We start from the raw sequence: 21,356 nt of genomic DNA on the forward strand, positions 1-21,356 counted from the left end.
GGATACGGCAAATGTTTAATATATCAACAAGCTCTGCTTCACCTTCGTTGCTCTGGTTGGTGTAGCGCTATCCTATCATGTGCAGAGGGAGTTTGAAAGACAACCGTTTATCCCGCCCCTCGGATTGAGCCCTGTCAATGGTGAGTTTCCAGACCAAACATCTTGATGTGGGTCTGGCTTGTGAGGCTAATAAATGTGCAGAATGAAGGCAAAAAGGCTTGGATGCTTTCTGGCTGCCAAACTTGCTGAATATGTTTACAGTAAAAAAAAACGACCTACATGTGTGTAATGACCGACACTTTTGATGAATTACATTTACAATATTAATCTAATTTAACTTTTCAACTTGTGAATGTTTTTTTGTTTTTTTGTGTGTGGATGTGCACTAACATTCAGTAGTTTGGGATTAGTGCAGTATTTTTTTTAAGAAGTCAATATTTTTATTGTGATTTAAAAAAAAAACAATAAGTTGAAAAGTAAAATTAGATTAATATTGTTAAATGTAATTCATCAAAAGTGGCGGTCACTTCACACAGGTAAGTCGTTTTTTTATAGTCGATAAAAATATTGACTTTACTGAACGTTAGTGTACATCCATGAAAATAAAAATAAAAATTCACAATAAGTTAAAAAGTACAACTAGATTAATACTGTTAAATGTAATTCATACTTTTTTTAAGTATGACTAAGTGTCCTAAAACCTCCTGGGGCCACTTTATATCATGTCAAACTCAAACTGCCCCCACACTGCAGACAAGTTCTACCCCAGTAGATCTAGAATTGGAAAAAGAGCACAAGAGGTGACTGGGGCCTGTCTGTAAGGCTTCTTAAGACTAGTGGCTTTCTCTGTACTTGGTCTCATTCTTCTGTCATAGATAAGGGCATTTAATGTCACGGCCCTGCATGTGGCCAAGAGTGGGCACCAAGGAAATCCAATTAACTTCAGCCACAGCAACACTTCCTACATTGTGCCTTTCGCAATCCCACCCACCCCTCTGGCACAACTGGGTGCCTTCCATCGCCAATGACCCACTAACTTCCATTGACTCAACTCAAATCTGACATTAGTCTGTGCTGTTTTTCTTCTTGTTTGTGATCTCAGGGGTTTCACTGAGGAACACACCCCACTTCTGAGCCTCTGCTCAGTGCGTGACTCATGCTTTCTTTAAGGTAAGCTTTTACAGCATATAGATGAGTGCATATGTCCCCTCCCTACCGTCTGGATGCATTTCAAGGCAAGGTCTGCTGCCATTTCAGCTGCAGTGCCACTCCGCCTGTGGATTTTACTCAGTATTACACCACGTTTTTCAATGGTTGGCCAGAGCTGCAGTTTTGGGCATGTGGGTGAGTGAAGACTATTGAAATACGAATAAAAAGGGATACTATAAGCGTCCATAGGGATGTGCAAACAAAACGGGGTGTGGAGTCCCTGGTGAGAGGCCAGACGGTTACCGACATAGAGGTGGCACGGCTATACTGCACCTGGACCTGGATTTCAATACTGTATATCAATTCGGCGGTATAATAGGCATCAGGTGAGCCAGCAGGGCTCCTCCTCTTGGCAGCCTACTTTTGTCAAGCCGGGCAATGATAATTTGACGGAAGTCAGTTCTTCCGTTGCAGGTAGCAGTTTCCCAACTGTCTTTATATGCGTAGGAAAATCATCTCTGAAAAATAAAGATGAATGGAACGTTAACAAGCAGTCAGACAGTGTACATTCTCCCTGCGTTATCTGAAAAGATAGAATGAGAAAGAAGGAGAAGGGGCATGTGGGAAATAATGAGGGAGTCGGTAAAAAGGAAAATAGGAGAAAGAGGCAGATATAGGCATGAAGAAGAGAGGGGGGAGACAGAAGAAGAGAAAGACAAAAGAATGAAAGAAAGCGAATGAGATAGGCCAGTTTGAAAAACAAGATAAAACGGAATATAAAACGCATAGCCAAGGCTGACACAGTGAACATGTCTGAATGAGAAGGCACACTGCATTAATTATGTAACAGTCTATGCAAGCAGGCCGCTCACACGCGTCTCACAGGGAATGGCAGTCTGGAGATATTAGTATTCGGCTGACGCAGTTGGGCCCAGCTGTTGAAGAGAAGACACACTGATTTTAGGCACTCAGGTTGCATTGTGTCCAGGTACGTTTCTGTCAGTCTTAGCTTGACAGGAACAGGGCATCAGCTTTAGTCCCACTGAATAAAAAAAAAAAAGAAGCACAATAGGAGGAAAATGAAGCAATAGCAGTTTGTGGGAAAGGATGTTTTTAAGTTGACTTTCTATTTTGGATTTAAATCGCCTCTTCTACTTTGGCCAGCCCATGAATCATTTGGCTTTTGATTATGTATAACATACATATTTATATACAATATTTATCAAAAGTTAAGGTCAGTAAGATTTACTTCAATTCCAGCAAGGATGCAATGAATTGATCAAATGGGACACATGACAAAGGATTTCATTTAAAGCAAAACAACTCTTTTTAACTTTGATAATAATAATAAAAATAATAATAATAATAACAACAACACATGAGTTTCTTGAGCACCGAATCAGCATATCAGAATGATTTCTGAAGGATCATATAATTGGAGAATGAAGCAATGGCTGCTGAAAATTCACCCTTGCCATCACAGGAATGCATTTTGATATATATTGTAGTGAATTATTCTTTTTATTTTTCCTCAGCTCAAATGCGAGCGGTAATTGAATAAAGAACTTAAAAGAATGAAGGTCAAAAGACAGAATAAATAGAAGGAAAACTGTACATTCATCCACCCACATATCTATTTTTGCCACCCCTGCCCTGAAGCCAGTTACATTCTCTAGGCTGGATGCTTTATGAATAGCAAATAAAGCCCTAATAGGAAAATATCTCATAGGCTTCCTTCAAGAAAAGAGGCTGGCCTGCAGATTTCAGAGGGTTTCACAGACTTTGGCAATGTGCTTCTCACAAGATGATTTAATTTGCTGCAGCCAGTGAGTTTGCGTCCTCTGTTACACTCCCCCCTCCCCGACCACCCACCCAAACCCTCAACCCCCAAAGCCCAGCCCATCCCCTCACAGATGTAATTTACTGTCTGCTTTGTCCCTCTTGCTCTTCTCAGACTCAAGGGTTTCTGAGTAAATTAGCTACATTGCTCGGTCAAGCTTAAACACAGAGTACAGCATTTGTAACAGAGTATTTAAAGATGTCCTCCACAAACCAATCCGTTTGGAAAAGAAGAGTCGACTCTTGCAACCCGGCTGCCTTGGTGGATGCCAGATCTATGAGTCAGGTTCATTTTGGGGCCGTCACTATCAAGAAAACTCTGGGGATGAGTACCACTACAATGACCTTCTCTGTGCTCTTCCAGGACTAATGGGCAAATCTGTAAAGTCCAAACCCAGAGACATTATGTCCTGTTTTCTGTCAGATATCCCCCTTGTTTTATATCAGTGGCCTCTAAGATGTCGCTTAAGCCTTTAGCATGCTATCTAGTTCTCAGGCCATGACACAAGAGCTATAAGTGTGCAGTGGCACGGCAACAAGGAGATGACGTCGGTCTCTGGTCATCCTCAAGGGATTCTAACCCTTTAGTTCAACTCCTCGTAGTGGCTCTGAAGCTTAAAACGAATAGATAAAAAAGGAGCAGAAAGTCAGTAACTGCAGCCTTCATAAACAACCTTTTCATTTCAATGGTTAAATTAAATCCATTCAGATATACTGCTGACAATCATGACTAAACTATTCTTAAAGGTCCCATGGCAATATAAGGTGTACTTATATTAGTATGGTTTTTACATCAGAAAATATCCTAATTTAGAAATAAAAGGCATTTTTCTATATTGATTTTATCCCTCTGGCTTGAATGCTCTGTTTTAATGGGCGTTTCGCTGTGAGACTTCAGTGAAAACACCCACTGTTGTGATTGGGTGACATTTTTGCATTTAGAATTGAGATAATGTGGCGGAGGGGGCGTGGTTTACAGAGGTCTGCATCCAAACTGCCAGTCCAGACAGAGAGAGATGGAGAGCTGGGGAAAGATTGCTCAGAAAGTGTTAGTTTTCTGCGCTGTGAGTGCGAGTTTATTTTGTTTGCATCTGTGAGCTCTGAATAAACACGAGTGAACTTTGCAACGTTACTTGCAAAATGCTTTCACCACAACTAACAACAAACACGACATCAGCATGAATACAGTAAGAGCTTCTGTTGTGCAACTTAATGGCAGTTTGGACGAGTGTGCTCTGCAGATATACATGTGATTGACAGATCCAAACATTATAAAGAGTGTTCTTTAATTGCTCTCTGTAGTTTAATAATTTAAATAATAGATTTGTTTCATGCTGCTAACAGAATCAGACAACGTGAAGTTGATGGTTTTAGTCACTGGCTTGATTCACTGATGCATCAAGTCAGCCAGCAGCAGGAGTGCTCAGTATTAAACGATTTAGAAAGGAAGTCTGTGTGAACTTGAAGGATTAGCTATAGCTACACATCAGAAATCACTGATCCCAGATCAGACATTAATGAACACTGTTACTCACTGTTTGTGGCGGTGCTGTCGAATCCATATGGTAAAGCCTGTGCTGAAATCACAACTGATAAACTGAATCCATTCTCTACTAATTATCTGGGCGGGCAAAGCAGAGGAACGGGAAGTAACCTTTCCTGGCGTGACGTCATAACAGGAGAATTCAAGATCAGCTCGTCTGATCTCTCATTTTCTCAAAGGCAGAGAAAGACAGCCAGAACTCGGTTTACACCGATCAAAATCTCTAGCCTCTTAGGAACAATATTCAGGCTAGGGGAACTCATATTAATTTTGAAAACCATTATAAAATGAACCTCATGAAATGAAAATGTCATGCTATGGTACCTTTAAGATGTCTTATCCACAAAATAACTCCAAGTGGTTCAGCATAAGATTTAGTCACGAAATTCAGTAGCTTGCAAACTGTATGTAAGCAGAAATTTTCAGAGAAAGAAAAAATATATATCATTATTTTTTTCACTATATTAATTGGAAAAATAGAGCTGCCTTCTTACGAATGGGGTCTCTTGAAATCAGGCCATCATATTTGGTGGTCATAAAAAACCCACTTTAAAATCCAAGACCTAGTTAATAGAAATTTTAGTATGCAGTGGTTCACAACAGGAGTATATGGCCTTAAATAAACTGTATTTTAATTATAGTACACCCTTCACCATAAAGTAAAGAAAAATGTTCTACCTGTGTGAGACTCATGCTCAGCTCATTACTACAACATCAAGCAGTCCAACCTCCACTTCTACAACTTAAAGCACCTTATCTTTGCTTCAAAGTGATTCATAATACAGCATCATAATGTCTATTTCCCCTCATGTAGTTACACGGCTGTTAAGCATATACTGTTTGTACCAATCTATGGCAACTGCATTGTTTGTCAGCACCAGTTTAGAAATTCATTCATTTAACTAGGACCAGCCACAGAGGGTCTGATGGGGCGGGAGGAGAGGCGGGAAGACATATTTAGGAGCTGTGCTACTAATTCACACAAAGGCAGCAGTCGGAAAAAGAACTATGCGCTGGTAAACCACAGATATAAGTTAAGCTGTCAGTGCGTGTTTGAGACTAAAGGAGTGCAGATGGCTTCACCGAGGAGACTGCCTGTCAGACACACTTACCAGAGCGGGATAGACCAGACCCTGATTTACTTCCTGATGAATTGACTGGTTCTAATGTTAAGACTCAGAAGCAGGCACAGGAAACCCTTGATTTGCCATCCGTGTGACAGTCCTTAACAAGGCTAAGCAGCAAGTATAATATCCTCAATAATTAATATCCAAGCCAAATGAAGGAGGAGGATGTCAAGGTCACTTTTCTGAAGGAGTCACAGAAATTGAGGGGAAAAGACGGAGGAAAGCAGATGTACACGTGTAATACAGAAACGGACTAATTTTCCAAATGGTCTGAAAGAGGGAGGGAGGAAAAAGAAAAAGAGAAAGACCGGGAGCAAGCAGATGGAGTGAGAATGCTGGTGAGCTGCTCTAGATGGCAAGGTCTCTGCACCGATTGCCGTCTTCGTGGCTCAGTGACGCATCCTCCTCCAGTGTTTGTAAAAACAAGACCATCACACTCCATCTTGTGGTCCCGCAGGGCTGAGGGCTCGCGGCTGATTTATGGTGCACAGACTGAATTGCCTGGCTGGGATGACAGCAGCACTTGGACTCTCCCTCGTGGGAAGCCCCCAGCGTCTGCCTGGCTTGTCGTAGCCTGTGCATGGCAGCTTGCGATAGTGTTAGAGTGGAGACAACATGACCCCCATCCTGGACGGATGCGCCGCAAAGTCACCCAGGACCTCCCGGCCACTTCCTGTGCTTCCAACGAATGACATGAACGAGATGAACAATATTTGCATGACATTTATTTAAGCCTCTCATATAGCCAAATTAACATGGCAGAGTTTAATATGCCACCTATTGTAAAGTGTGGGTAAGCAGAAAGGGACTAAAATAATACATAAAAAATAAGCAATAAATTAAAAAAGCGACAATAAATAACCAAATAAAAATTCTATGGTAATAATAAGCAAAATTTGACATTATTCGGTTTCAGTTTGCTTTCATACGCTGTAATAGCAGTACGCTGACTGGTCGAATGCACGTGAAATAGCACAGATGCCATGCTCACAGCCAACATGTTGTTTCATTAAGCTTCTAAACACAAATTAAGATGGTTGTTATAAAACCTGCGATTACTGTCCCTCCATTTAAGTCCATTCCCAGTGCCGCGGGCATCAGAAAGTATTGACACTTAGGGCATCAAGACGACTGTCCATTCCTCGCAAACTTGCTAGGCATGCAGAAACAACATGAGAGAGAGTACATGCAGAATTAACATTCTTAGATGAGCTAATCATTTACGGTGTAGGAATAGACACACTTTGTTGCGATTAGAACTGTGACGGATTGCATTGATCATATGACAGCGCTGCTGGAATGACACTCCTCAAAGTCAAAGCGCAAACATCATTTAAAGCGGCACTCCTTATAGTTAAAGCGAAAGCATAATTTCAATCACCAGATCACATATGGTTTTAATAGAATGATAATTTAAAGAATTTTAGGTGGTTTATTCTTATATGTATAGTGCATAAATAGCGGGAGAGGAGGGACATAGCGACCTGGAGAGAATGCTGCCTGCATTAAAAGCGTGAGTTGGCCTAATGCATGAGGGAAAGGAAAAAAAAGTTTTCAGAGTTTCAGTGACATTACTACATTAAACCACTATATATAATGATGTGGTATAATGATGCAATGGGGGAATATTTGTGGGTCCCGATAATAATACAACAACAACAACAACAACAATAATAATAATTTAATAATATTAAAAAAGTAAAAAAAAAAAAAAATCAATAAGTTCATTGTATCGTGATTTATATCGTGACACGTGTATCATTTCACCCCTAGAATAAAGCTATTCAAAACATCATTCAGTGTAAATTGTGATATTCGTATTTAATAATCGCAATTACAATTTCAAGGGAATAATCGACAATTATGTTTTTTGTTATAATCATGCAGCCCTAATTAAATTTATCACAGATGTATTATTTATTATTTATCTCATGCCATTCCCAAGTGCTTGTCCCACAAAGGTGCAGAGATAAAACAAACAAATAAACAAATAAATAAATAAAAATAACATAAAAAACAACAACAATAATGATGATGATACTACTAATGTTTTATTATTAGCAATTTGATAATAATAATAATAATAATAATAATAATAATTTATATGATTATTAAATGAATAAGATACAGAATTTGGCATTACAGTTTAATTTAGCTTTCTGAACACTGGTGGTAAATCATGAAATTAAACACAAATGTATTATTCATTACTATCAGAAGTGAAAAAGTGAACACCACAAGCGATGTCTGCCCTCTCACTGCAGTACATTATTTCTCACAGGAGTCGGCTTTCATCAGTCTACTCAAAACAACGAGAGAGAGAGAGAGAGAGAGAGAGAGAGAGAGAGAGAGAGAGAGAGAGAGAGAGAGAGAGAGAGAGAGAGAGAGAGAGAGAGAGAGAGAGAGAGAGAGAGAGAGAGAGAGAGAGAGAGAGAGAGAGAGAGAGAAGAGAGAGAGAGAGAGAGAGAGAGAGAGAAACAAGAAGGAAAATACGTTTTTAGGCAGAATGCGTCTACATATGATTTATACGATCTTTATGCTCAAAACCTCATCAAAACATGCTCAGGTTTAATATAGTTAATCTTTAAACCGATGCATCATGTAGCGCTCAGAACAGTTTGATTTATTAGGAACATCTTGCTTGTTTCTTTGGCTGTTTCACCTTGTTCCTCAAAGAAATGACATTCTTTCCCCGAGCCCGTAAATCCAAAGTGACTGAATAGTGTCACTGTGAAAACTGCGGGGCCCTGTGGTTGCAATTACTTCCCCAGTTTGAGAGTGTGTGAGTATGCCCACTTTCACAAACTCCCTAAGCCCGAGCCTATTTAAACAGGTACATTAACTGCATTTTCCCGGGCCCTCTCTCACATTACATCAACAATGCAGACCTCCAGTGCTCGTGTATGATTTTTTTGGAGAGAAAAGAAACTGTGTTTTCCAAGAAGGAGCATAATAGCTTCCAAACGAGATGAAAGTCTGGCAGTGACACAAAAGATGTTCAGAATTTTTTTCCAAATGAAAAGCCATTCCTTTTGTTTTGGGTATGCGAAGCTCAGCCCACCCACAAATTTAGCTCATTTAGCCATGTTTAAGATAACACATTTTTAATGGATTAAAATCCCGCTTTAGGTAGCAGTGTTGTGCAAAATTTAGATTTCAGGAAGTTGAATTTGAATTGAGTGACAGGAAAAGGAATTTACTGATTTATTGCATTTCAAAGAAATGTAGGTGTTATCTATCTATATCTATCTCTACCTATCTCTATCTATCTCTATCTCTATCTCTATCTCTATCTCTATCTCTATCTCTATCTCTATCTCTATCTCTATCTCTATCTCTATCTCTATCTCTATCTATCTCTATCTATCTCTATCTATCTATCTCTATCTATCTATCTCTATCTATCTATCTCTATCTATCTATCTCTATCTATCTATCTCTACCTACCTATCTCTACCTACCTATCTCTATCTATCTATCTATCTATCTATCTATCTATCTATCTATCTATCTATCTATCTATCTATCTATCTATCTATCTATCTATCTATCTATCTATCTATCTATCTATCTATCTATCTATCTATCCACCTCCATCCGTGTGTGTATATATATAAATAATCTCCATCCATCCATCCATTGGGCCGAGTTCTTCTCTAATGAAGTAAACAGATGTCTTTCTATTACAAGCTGACATCAGTGTTGGGTTTTTAAATCAAGAGAGCCTTTGCATTACAAGTGGACCTTGTTATTCTTCAACCTTGCAGAATGCAGATTGTGGTATACATATTTAAAACAGTCCCAAACACCTTGTGCATTCTTTCATCCTCTCAGAGCAAAAATGAAATCCCAGTATTTCCGATACTCAGCACTGCTGTGGGACTTTCATTCCTGTGACAATTTTTTATTTTTTATTTTACAAACTCAGTGCTTTACTTATAAATACAGAAGAGTGAGGGAACATAGATGCTTCCACCTCTAGCCAGAGCCAAGACCATAATTACCAGGCTTTAAATCTTAGACAGCAAATGTTCCCTCTGACATAATGCTCCGGACTGTATTTTAAGTCTTTTCCCGGAACTGATTGGCAAGTGTATTTTCCTGATGACTTTCAATAGACATTCTCAGTAGGAGGGCCGTCTGCCTTTCACTGCTCTCTTCTGCACAACTCAAAGATCAACTGCATTGAAACTTTAATTGCTTCATTTGTTGGCATTATATTTCTATCTCTCATAGCGCAAAAAAGATAGGAAGAGATTCTTGTTTTGTCAGGGGTCGACAGGCTGTCATGTCTACTGCAATTTGTTTTGTGGTTAGCAGAGATCTTTGAGAGAAACATCTGTGAGTTTTGTGGATAAACCAATGACAGGATGTGAGAGAGCTGTTAATGGCGTTCTGCTTTCACAGAGATGTCATTTACAAGAGAATTGCTCCACGGGAGTCCCCCAAAAGGACAGAGTCTGAAAAGTAGTATGTACGTGTCCCTCCCATCATAAGGAAGGGGAATTGGAAAGTGCACTCTATTTTTTGCATGTCGCCCATTCAAGAGGTGAACACGATTTGAATCTTGTTAAAGTGCCTCCTATTGATCCGCAGGATGCAGATAAATCCACGCTTCTGTAGAAAAGCAGATTCTTAAGAAATGAAAGGAGGAATTCGGGGTTGGCAGATTGCACCATGGCAGGTGTGGTGTCCTCGGCAGTCGCTCGCGGTATATGTGGATAATGGGGAGACTCACCCTTGTTGCTATGGTGATAACATTGACTTTTGGTGATGAAAAGCCCTTTCAAGATGTGGACTTGTATGTGTGTGTTCACAGGGCTTGGTAATTATGGGCTAAATTTGAGCCACTTGAGGTACCGTAGTCAATCCAGAGCTTTACTTTCCAATTTATTTTTTACTTTTTCAATTTGATTTCTCCATTCTCCCTGCTGCTCGCCTGAGTTTTAGTATGAGGAAGCGTGCGTGTGTGTGTGCGTGGAGGTCTGGGTGTGAATGGTGCCGTCTATATATGTGGGTCAAATCTCTCTAATAACGCACCGAGCTACAGATACACAAACAGGCATGGGCTCTCATCTTCTCGCATGTGCCGCAGGAGATCTGAAGTGTCTCCAGACTTCAGTTAGCAATCTGTCAATCTCATTAGATCACATTTTAAGGGTGACAGTTTTGGCAGTGGAGATCTTGGAAAGCAACGCTTCAATCTTTAAATATTGATTCAGGCCCCAAAGCTGTGTTGTCCCTCGGAGTCCTGAAAGAGCAGGAAAAGCAGATAATTAGTGATTTTAATTGGATGATCCGTCAAGCTCAGAGTGCCAGATGTAAATGTGTGAATCCTTCCCACAATCTTTTGCCGTCACCGAAGGCTACAATCGTGTAGCAAGGTCCCAACCCTCGGGCTGATTTACCAATAGGGAAGCTGACCAAATGTGTCAACAAACATCTGTGTGGCATATTTTGGGTGAACTCGTCATGCAGTGAATCAATTGGTGACAAATAATCAACAATAAAAGTTGTTCTCTGGCTGTACGATTACTGCAAACTAGTAATGGGCGATATAAACAATATGCAATATAAACGAAACAAAATTGGTCTACAATAGAGATTTTAATTCTACTGCACTAATTCTATCTTAATAATGCATGTTGTTGATCTACCCATGAAATGTAGAGCCACAAGCTGCAACCGGCTGCAACACATCATTGTATTCATTATCTTGAGTAAACATAGCTGAAATCGAAACAGAGAAGCTGGTGAAAAAGACTGTTGTAACATCCATTATTTGGACTTAGTTCGATTTAAGCCGTCCGACGAGCAGCATCAAACTATTCTCGGGCGCGCGCATGCGCCGTCTTTGTAGTCTCTGCCGTGACTTCATGAGAATCTACCGTTTCATTGGAGAAAACTGTCATATGAAAGTAACAGACACTCAAAGGTCTTCACGGTAACCAGTCAAAATAAAAGTTCGGTTTAACGTGAAGAAATTGACAGAATATATTTGGTTACTGTTGTAGCCTAGCCTACAGTACAGATAGCTACGTCTCTATGTAATAATTCATCTCTACTAATTATAATAATTACTGCTAGATGGTTGCTTATTTTTCACTTGATCTTTTGTATAAGCAATATTTACTTTAAAACAACATTCAGCCTTTAAATGTTTATGTATTTACTTAAAAGGATCATCATCATAACTGATGAAATAACATTTACATAACATTAACAATAGTTAAATAAAATAAAAATAAAAAACATTTTGCTGTGGTAACAAGTACCTAACAATTTTATGGTACTGATACCGACTACTGGAATTCTGATATTGTGACATCCCTATTCCCTAATTCAGAGTATCCCTTCCTTTATTAACAAGAGACACCAGTTTTCATTTCAGTAAGAGAACAATTTTAAAACCAAATAGGCTGCATTAGGCTGCAGGTAAGAAACTTTGTTTGAAATGTGTTTCTTTAAGGGATAGTTCTCACTTTAAAATGAAATTTTTGTCATCCTTTACTCACCTTCAAGTTGTTTAAAACCTGTATGAATTTCTTTTTTCAGCTGAACACAAGGGAAGATTTTTTGAAGAATATCAGTAACCGAACAGTTAACTGGAGCCATTGACCTCCATGGTTTTTTTCTTTTTTTTCTATGGAAGTCAATAGCTCCAGTTAACTGTTTGGTTACTGATATTCTTCAAAAAATCTTCCCTTGTGTTCAGCTGAAGAAAGTAATTCATACAGGTTTGAAACAACTTGGGGGTGAGTAAAGGATGGCAGAATTTTCATTTTAAAGTGAACTATCCCTTTAAGGTTTAGCTTTCCATAGGCTCTGCGTCACCTGTTCTGTAATGGTTCTATTATAATTTATATATTGTGATGTATATCATTATCGCAAGAGGCTGCAATGTCACAATATGGATTCTAGGCCATATTCCCCCTCCCTACTGCAGACTCTATATATCAAGATTCATCAGTGTGACTTTGGTAAAGATATTTTTAAGGAACACACATAATGTTGGCACCATATCAGTTACTTATTGATTAAAAAAAAAAAAAACTAAAAAAAAAAAAAATCAGTTTTGCTCGATACACATGAAGATACTTTTTGTTGTTGTAAATTATTGTAAATTATAAGGCTACTATATATTTTATATGTATAAATATTATGGTACAATCAGAATAACCATTCAAATACTAATTCAGATGCCTAAATGTCTGTAATTTATTGGTTATCAGCAATCTAAAAATAATTTGAATTATCTCTACTGGCCAGAATTAACAGTGCATCTCTAATTACCCTCTTATTTATTATACGTGAGTGCATGTGGAAACAGCAATCCAAGGAAGCGATTTTGTTATGCAAATGCCATTTGTGGACATTAGCAAACATTTAAGCAGAGAGAGTGCCCTTGTCGTTATTGTCTATCCAGATGGCCAATAATGAAATATGTATGGAGTCAAAAGGACTGACTGATAATAAAAAGAGAGCTGCCTTGATTATTACAGATGCATCTCTTTTAAATAAAAGGGAAGGGAAAGAGGCAGACAGCTCCTCAACTTGAGCGAGAGAGAGCTTGGCTTTTTTTTTTTTTTTGCTATAATGATACAAAAAGCATCTTGAAAGCCCTTCCCTCCAACACAACAAAGGACAGATCTGTAGTAATACTGGCTGAGACAAATCTTTTTCTTTTTTTTTTTTACTCCACAACAGCTTTAAAACATCATTACATATTTATAACTGCCAGCTAGATGACAGAGACAGAGCACAGTGTTCAGCATTTAACAATGAAGCTTCTTTGCCAGTGTCCCTCACTGTGAAATCTCTGATTGCACTGTCTAAACCCTCCTTTCATCAAGCCTGGCAACAGAGTGAAACAATTACTCACAAGATGAGGATCCACTTTTGATTTAACAATGCACCCTTTAATTGGTTTATTAAAGGCCCTCGAAAGTTTTAGCATTAAAACTTGTTGGAGCAGTAGTGCCAGTTTACATTAAAATGGAGCGGAGCGCTTCAGTCTTTTTTCCTTTTTCCAGCTCTGACGTGTGCCAGAAAGATGAAAGCCCCAAAACAAACTACGCCTGAAATCCACGAAAGAAGCCACAAATAAACAGAAGCTGTGTAAATGGCACAGTTTAGATCACGGGTTCCAGGACCCCCACATAGACAAATCTCAAGATGCACCAAAAATATATTTAAAGCATGGGAGTTGGGGGTAAATATAAACCCATGACAACAAAGCGCTGCTTACGCAAATAATTCATCGTGTCATCGCATTCATGATCGGATATGTCGCTTTATAATGCACATTTAATTTCAAGAAGAAGTGACTGATTATGTTCATGTATGATTCACGTTTGGAGCATTAGAGTAGATATGTCTATAAAAAACGTTTGGTATGCACCCTGGTTCGTTTGACGTCAGAGTTTGGTTTGTTTGGATGATGTGAACGCCGTTTTCTGAACTCAGTCGTACTAAAATAGCAGAAATGAACTTATTAATGACACATGATTTGATAAAAATGGTGTGTTCCACTCAATCTCCTGATGAGCCGGAGAGCTGTAAATCTCATTTCTGCTCGCCTTCAACGCTCTTTAGAGCATTTGCAGTACATTCGCACTGTTTTTGAACCAATCAACCTCGGGTTTCTGACCAGGCAATCGACCCTAGTCAAAAGGGTGAAAGTACCCTTAACCTCACAGAATATACCTTCATGCTCGTTTTGTGTGTACATGTAAAATGCTTTTAACAGACATATTTCCCTTATTTGTTAGGTAGCCAAATGCATATGGAGGAATGCAAAGAACACACTCGTACAACTATGTTTTTGAAAGGCAGCAGCGTTGCGCAACGGGTGACAGATATGAGCAAACAGACCTGAAACAGCCTGTCGTGACATTTACATTCTATGGTGCAATGCTAACGAGTTTTGTTCATAATGCGCTTAATAACGAAACAATTCGAATTAGAAAAGTCATGCGCACGGACATCACTATATAAATTTAGCTTTGTGACTTCGTGTTTGAAAACCCCTGGTTTAGACAACAAAACTAACTCTCTCTCTCTCTCTCTCTGTGTGCAGATCAGTCGGAGGGTTTCCACTGCCAAGACGAATGTCGTATCCTTGGCCACTCGGATCGCTGCTGGATGCCCCGGGTGCCGATGCCAGCAAAAGCCAAGTCTCCCGAACATGGCCGCAACGTCATCGCTCTGTCCATCGAGGCCACGACCGTGGACGTACCTCATTATGAGGACTGCGGCACCACCAAAAGGACTTTTGCCACCTTTGGCAAAGATGGGCCGGATGAGGACCGGGCTGAACAGAGGGGCAGGCGGCAAACGGCAGAGCCGGCCGTCTGCAGCCCCAAGACCAATGGCACAGTTCGCGAGGCCGGAAACGGCCGAGAGGCTGTTAGCCCCATTACCTCCCCTGTGCACCTGAAGAGCCCCCAGTCCAAACCACCCTCCGCTTACAACACACTGAAATGCCGGGACGTAGAGCGCATAGCCAACCACAGCCTGCTGCGGCAGCCGGAGGGGAAGGACAGTGAGCCGGCTATGCGGGAGATCAACACGCTCTTGCAGGACGGCCGTGAGAAGGAGTCCCCTGGAAGCAAGCGGCTGAAGGACATAGTGCTTTAACCGGCTCCCACGTGTACACAGAATGCACGCACTACTGTGTGTGCCGACGTGTGCGTGTGTGTGTGTATTTGTGTGCTTTTGCGAGCGTTGAGCCGAACGGGGAAAGAAGGGGGAGTCGTGCAGCACAAAGTATTCTCCAGGAACCGAACAAACTAAGCTGAAAACGTGTCTGCGAGCTCAGACTGTCATCGTGGCTTGGTAGTAACAACAGCGCTTGTACGTTCGTCGCAATTGTCTATCTGCAGTGGACAGGCTGGTTACTGTGTGCTGCGTTACACGCTCCACCCTGCCCTTACGTCTTACCCTTAAGAGGAGAAAGCCCTTCCAGGGCACCGTCGGTGACACCTGAGTAAAGTCATGCCTTGTAGACTCAAAAGAGACTTCTAACTTTCTTCTAATGCCTTCTTTGGTATGCAGTTTTTGCTTCAGCTGCCAAACCGCTCACTGTTCCCGAAGAGGACGTGGGTCTCTCTGACACTACAGATTAGCGAGTCTTTTCCCATCTGACGTAAGCCGTCCGATCGCGGGAGAGCGCACAGGAACACTCCCACAGATTTCATTTCATTTCAGTGGCTTCTCACTGGTCTGATAAGACAACCCTTCTCTGTTTCCCTCAAGACATTCCAATGTCAGCAAACCATGAGGTCGTTACAGTGCTTATTTTTTATCACAGATGGAGCTAAATGAAGTTGCGCTATCAGCTCAAGCTCACCGAAAAACTGGAATAGGGAGAGACCGATCCCCCAGACTTAAAGCCAGATATAAATATATATATATATGGATAAAAAGAAGAAAAAAAACATGAGACTTGTCGCTTTTGAAATCTCCTGTGCCCTTTCCTGATTGTAGCCAGTGGAGCGCAGTTTACTAGAACTTCGTGCTCTGGTCTTGTACTTTTTTGGATTTTGACTATGGGGCTAGGATAGAAGGGGTCGTCACTTACGTCTTGCTATGTGAAACTCTGTTTAGGGTTTACTACTATCATTTTTAATAATCTGTTGTTATGTGACAATCCCTTTAATGTTTTGTTGCGAAAGTAAAACAAAAACAAAAAAATAAACATTGGTGTTCAACTAAAGCTACAGTAGCGTTTGTACACAAACACAAAAAGGAAAAAAAAAACATATATGCCAAAATATATTTTATAAATAATTTAAAATGTATAATGAGAATATTTAATGCTGTGTAGTTATTTTATCAGTAAGTTATACTTGAAATTAACTGGCTTTTTTTCTTTATTTGTCCCCTTTTTGACTATGTTATTCTTTCTTTTTGTTTTCTTTTTTTCACATTTTCAATTGATCTTGATTTTTTGTTCACTGTGTTACCCCTGGAAACTGTTGATTGCAGTCTATCTTGTTGTAAAAGAGTTTCTTATTGGTCAGTTCTTGTGCCATCAAGTTTCTGTGTGGGCAAAAAAGAGAAAAAAAAAACAACAAAAAAAATACAAAAAAAAAATCAACACCAACAGTAGTGTGTCAGTACATTGAGCTTAGAGTGAGATAGCAAAAGAAACCAAAAAAACTGCGACAAACATTAAACGTTCAAGATAACAGGTTGTTGTTTAATCTTAATACTCAAGTAAGGGTAAGAGTAACACTACCATTTCGAGTCACTCGAAGTGGTTCCACTCATTTCTGAAGTATTTGAAAGGCGCTAAATGGATATAAATTCCATGTAAAGCAAACCCAGATGCTCTGAGACAGACTTGCTTTGCTATTTATCAAGTACAGCCCTCCATTTTTCCAGATCATTTAAGAACGCTGTATCAATCCCAACCAAACAAGTTTGTTTTACTGCAGGAAAAAAAATGATTTGGTGGAATTGCCATAGTGGGGGACGGAGAGAAATTGCAAAATCAGTTTCTTTGCAATACTCATTTTATAATGTGGGAAGTACAAACAGCAGCAATGTGTGAAAAAGATATAGATCTAGTAGCTGAATGTTTTTGCTGGTCTCACCAAACAGCTTCTGGCAACATGAAAAACAGAATTATCACTGAATGTATACTGCAGCTTATTATTAAACTATTAAATGTTCTCCACTTTGTCTCCTTGTCTAAATTCATCAGTTCTGCATGTTTCCATCACACTCTTTTTAATTTGCCATCAAATGGCTCATAATGGAATAGATCCGACTCGACTGGAGAGGGAGAGAGTGAGACGGCATTGTTGAAAAGTAATGAGTGCAACCCGAGTTCAGCATACAGCAATTATCCTTTCTTAAGCAATCTTTTGTCTTGCCATAATTCATTAAAATCTATAATGTGATATGCATATCTACTGTTAATTTTCCTCGAAAGTAATATGCTAATGTGTGTGGCAATGGCGACTGCTGTGATGACAATCAAAAGAAAATTAGTTTTCACCGAGGTCCAATCTGAATGCTTCCCAGCGAAATCGCTCTGCAACATCATTTTTAGATATCCAGATTCTGACTAATTGCAAAAATTAAAACACGACAGCAAAAAATACACCTAATGCTGCCAAATAAAGCAGCCTTTTGAGAATCATCCAACTGAGGAGTGTCAATTTCAAATGGCTGGTCGTTCTAATTTGCTGAAGTGGATGATGCACGCAACTGGCCAAGTACATCATTACTTGGATTCATACCCAGTGTAATGCGATTCTACTTATCCGTCAAAACAACATCTGACAAAAGATTGAAAACGACAGAGAAAAGGCCGCACTGTTACAGCTTGCAATCAGGAGCTGCACCACAACATTCAAACACGCATTGGAATATTGGACCTATAGTGACTGTACTGCACTATATTATGTTGTTTTAATGGTGTTTCCGGGTCACTAATAGGACATTACAACTTATCCCCAGGCTTTACAGTCAAGCATCTAATTCAAAAAGGCTTGTAGGCCTCATCATTAGAGTTGCAAACAAACTCGTTGTAATGACCAACAAATGCGTTTTTCCTGAGAGTACTAAATCTGTTCCAATGGCAGCGCGCACTGCTCTGAGCTACAAATGAATTAGAAGACATGCCCAAATGAGCCTCGTCACCTCATGTTTAATTACTCTAGGTTCCTGTTGGCCAGGGTGAATTCATCCCATTATAGGGAGATTTATCTCAAAGGTTACCGGGACGCACATCCTATTAACGTCCTATTAATGTTTCAATTATCATTTTGCCAAATGGTAGAAGGGGGAATCAGAGAACAATTTAAATGATTAATTCCTGACACGGACATGTAAAGAAATAAAAGTGGGAGGAGGGGATGTGGGGAGTGCCGCTCTTTTCCACCAATACAAAACAGTTTGTACCTTATTTCTTTGAATGGGCCCCTCAATCAGTTCCAGCCATCTCCATTCTTGAATTGACCTCATTCTATCAAAAGCACTGCAGCTGCTCCAGCAGCAGGGAAAGAGCTCATTGTGACCCACTGTTCATTCAAGCCAACCTCTGGGACCAGTTCCGTATACCATGCCCATCAAGCAATGCCTGGAGGGCAAACTGAAAAACTGAACAAGAAAAACAAAACAAAAAAAAACAAATGTATCTTTAACATTTAAATTTAGAAGACTACATTTTTTTTTCTTAATTTATGTTAAAACCAACTGCTGTGCTTGATAAATATTAGACATATCCTTTATTTGGGGCTAAAAGCACTTGAACTGTCAGTGCTGGGCTATAACCCAGTCACCCTGCTGTGCCCTTTGTGGGAGTGCATTTGGGGATAGGGCAATAAATCTCAGGGCCAGTGTTCTTTCTTTATACTCTTAATTTGGATGCTAATTGTGGAACACATCATGACATAGAGTTGCAAATAAGAACTGGGCCACAGCGGGTGTACTAGAAGCATAGTAAATTACGTCTTAAAAGGAACATTAACCCAAACATTAAAATTCTGTCATCATTTACTCGCCCTCGTGCCATTCCAAATATTACTTTCTTCATAAAAGAAACAAAAAAAGAAAAAAAGTTTGATCTTTTCCATGCATTGGTAAATAAATAAATGAACTTTAAAAAAAAAAAAAACATTTAAAAAATGTTACCACTATAGCACTTTTTTTATGTTAACATCATTCATTTAACCTAGGGCTGGACAATAATTCAATATCAATATATATCGCGATATAATTTTTTTCAATAACGGTGATATGATTTTTAAACACATTTCCGATATTTCGATATGACTGACGTTCAGGGCGCATGCCATCAGAAAGAGCAGAACACGATTGGCTTCTTGGGTGATGACGTAGGCCTACACCACGGACACGCAGCCAGTGCTCAGCAGCAGTAGGCTGATAGATCCAACGCAGCACGTTTTAGCTACAAAGAGAGTTTCCCTGACCGCAACACATATGTGACTGAACGAGCTTCCACAAGTAAGGAGAAATAAATAGTTGATAAGAGAAGAAAGACTAACTTTCTTTAGTGGCGTGGAAGTGGTTCGTCTATCTAAAGCACTATTCGCACGGGATTAGTATTATCTGGGACCTCTGTGATTTAGAAATGACTCCTCCACATCTGAGTTTTGCGTGGCGCATTCGCACGGGATAAGCAAAGCCTGTGATTTTACTCGAATTTACTGACTTCTCCCGGATATGATGTTCGTTATAGATAGCTGTATGAAATCATAAACAGGCATCGATATCGTTTTGATTATTTTACAGTAGCCTAATAAATAAATATAATTTCGTTCAGTTAGCGAACAGACGCCATGAACTGAGCTCAGACCAGCGGCAGGAATCAGATTTCATTTATCACGAGTAGGAAGCTGACAATATACGGCGGAAGATTCAGTTTCAAAACTAAATGTAAAAGCGCCTATTTAAACAATATTGTCATTGTACTATACTGTTCTGTTATGTTTTTCATTCAGAACAGTATTGATGTTAATATTAAACACACCATTCAATCAGATTACTCTCAAATTGATACTCATTCTAAAGTGAAAGTATAATCCGTGTGGGCGCGGCTGCACGGGAATTAACGGTGCGCATTATGAATGCAGACTTTATTCTTCGTGAAAGATAAAGATAGAAATGCTCACAGGGAGAAAAAAAGCTTGCAAAAAGTATATACAATCCGCCTAATCCTGGCCAAATCACAGAGATGTCGATTCGCACGGGACTAATGTTATCACAGGACCTCGGTGTTTGGCGAAATATGGTAGGTAGGCTAATTTGCGGGGGAATTTTTACTTTACAAATTACAGACATGGCCGATTCGCACGGGATTAAGATCACAGACATTCTCTGCAATTATTACAAATCACCAGAGGTCCCCAGATAATACGAATCCCGTGCGAATGGGGCTGATATTAAACTTGTGCCGGAGAGGTGCCGACTAGGGGTGTAACAATACATCGACATAGATGCATCAATCTAATGTCTAACAATACGATGCCAAGCGTTACAAATAATCCATGTAGACTATTTATGTAAGAGGCAAGTGGCACATTTGTTTTAATACTTTCCACATTTGCACACAATGTCATGTATTAACACCAATTCTCAAAAAATTCTCGTTTAAATTACCTTTCAAAGCTTGTGAAAGACGGTCAGACATGGCTTCACGAAAATGTATCATTTGCTCGTGTTTAAAGCCTTGCAAAAAGCAGCGTGCACTCATCTCAAACAGAGCACAAATAGGCCACTGAATTGAGTCTTCTTTTATTTATTTTTTTGTGCATCAGTAGATAAAGGTATAGTTTTGCATAAAAGGAGAATATAGCGCTATGAATCGTTCTTCACTGAAATTTATAACTTAAAAGAAAATGCTCAATAAACTGCTTCTGCGAAGTGAGAGTCTTGTTTATTTGATGGTGATTTCACATTTCTTGTTCGTATAAAGGCTATACAAATAAAAGGTGAACATTCATTTATTTGTACCGTTTTTATTTCTAAAATATTATATAGTTTTATAGGAGGAGGTTTCATAGACTTGGCAAATTAATTTGTCAGAAGTTTGTAGGTACAGAAATCCTTTGTGGCAGTCCTTCTTGGTAGTTTTTCTAAAGCTTTTATATAGTTCATATCGATATCGAAATTATATCGTATCGACCAAAATTAAGAAATATATCGTGATATAAATGTTGGCC

At 39.4% G+C, this 21,356-nt stretch overlaps 1 protein-coding gene and 1 long non-coding RNA gene across 5 annotated transcripts in view; one reads left to right on the forward strand and one right to left on the reverse strand.

Moving 5' to 3' along the window:
• Window positions 1–17,341, forward strand: part of pcdh19 (protocadherin 19) — a 61,699-nt gene extending 44,358 nt beyond the window's left edge. For all 4 annotated transcript variants that reach the window (XM_067457368.1, XM_067457369.1, XM_067457365.1 and 1 more), the window contains exon 5: window positions 14,738–17,341. In XM_067457368.1, the coding sequence (XP_067313469.1) occupies window positions 14,738–15,297 (560 nt within the window). In that variant the 3' untranslated portion in view covers window positions 15,298–17,341. The remainder of the gene's footprint in view (window positions 1–14,737) is intronic.
• The window catches only part of LOC137092856 (uncharacterized), a 115,090-nt gene continuing 103,024 nt past the window's right edge, over window positions 9,291–21,356 (reverse strand). The window contains exon 3 of the long non-coding RNA XR_010908352.1: window positions 9,291–10,909. This is a non-coding gene — a long non-coding RNA (uncharacterized lncRNA). The remainder of the gene's footprint in view (window positions 10,910–21,356) is intronic.

This window comes from Pseudorasbora parva, chromosome 11 (genome assembly GCF_024679245.1).
Source record: "Pseudorasbora parva isolate DD20220531a chromosome 11, ASM2467924v1, whole genome shotgun sequence".
Lineage (NCBI taxonomy): Eukaryota > Metazoa > Chordata > Actinopteri > Cypriniformes > Gobionidae > Pseudorasbora > Pseudorasbora parva.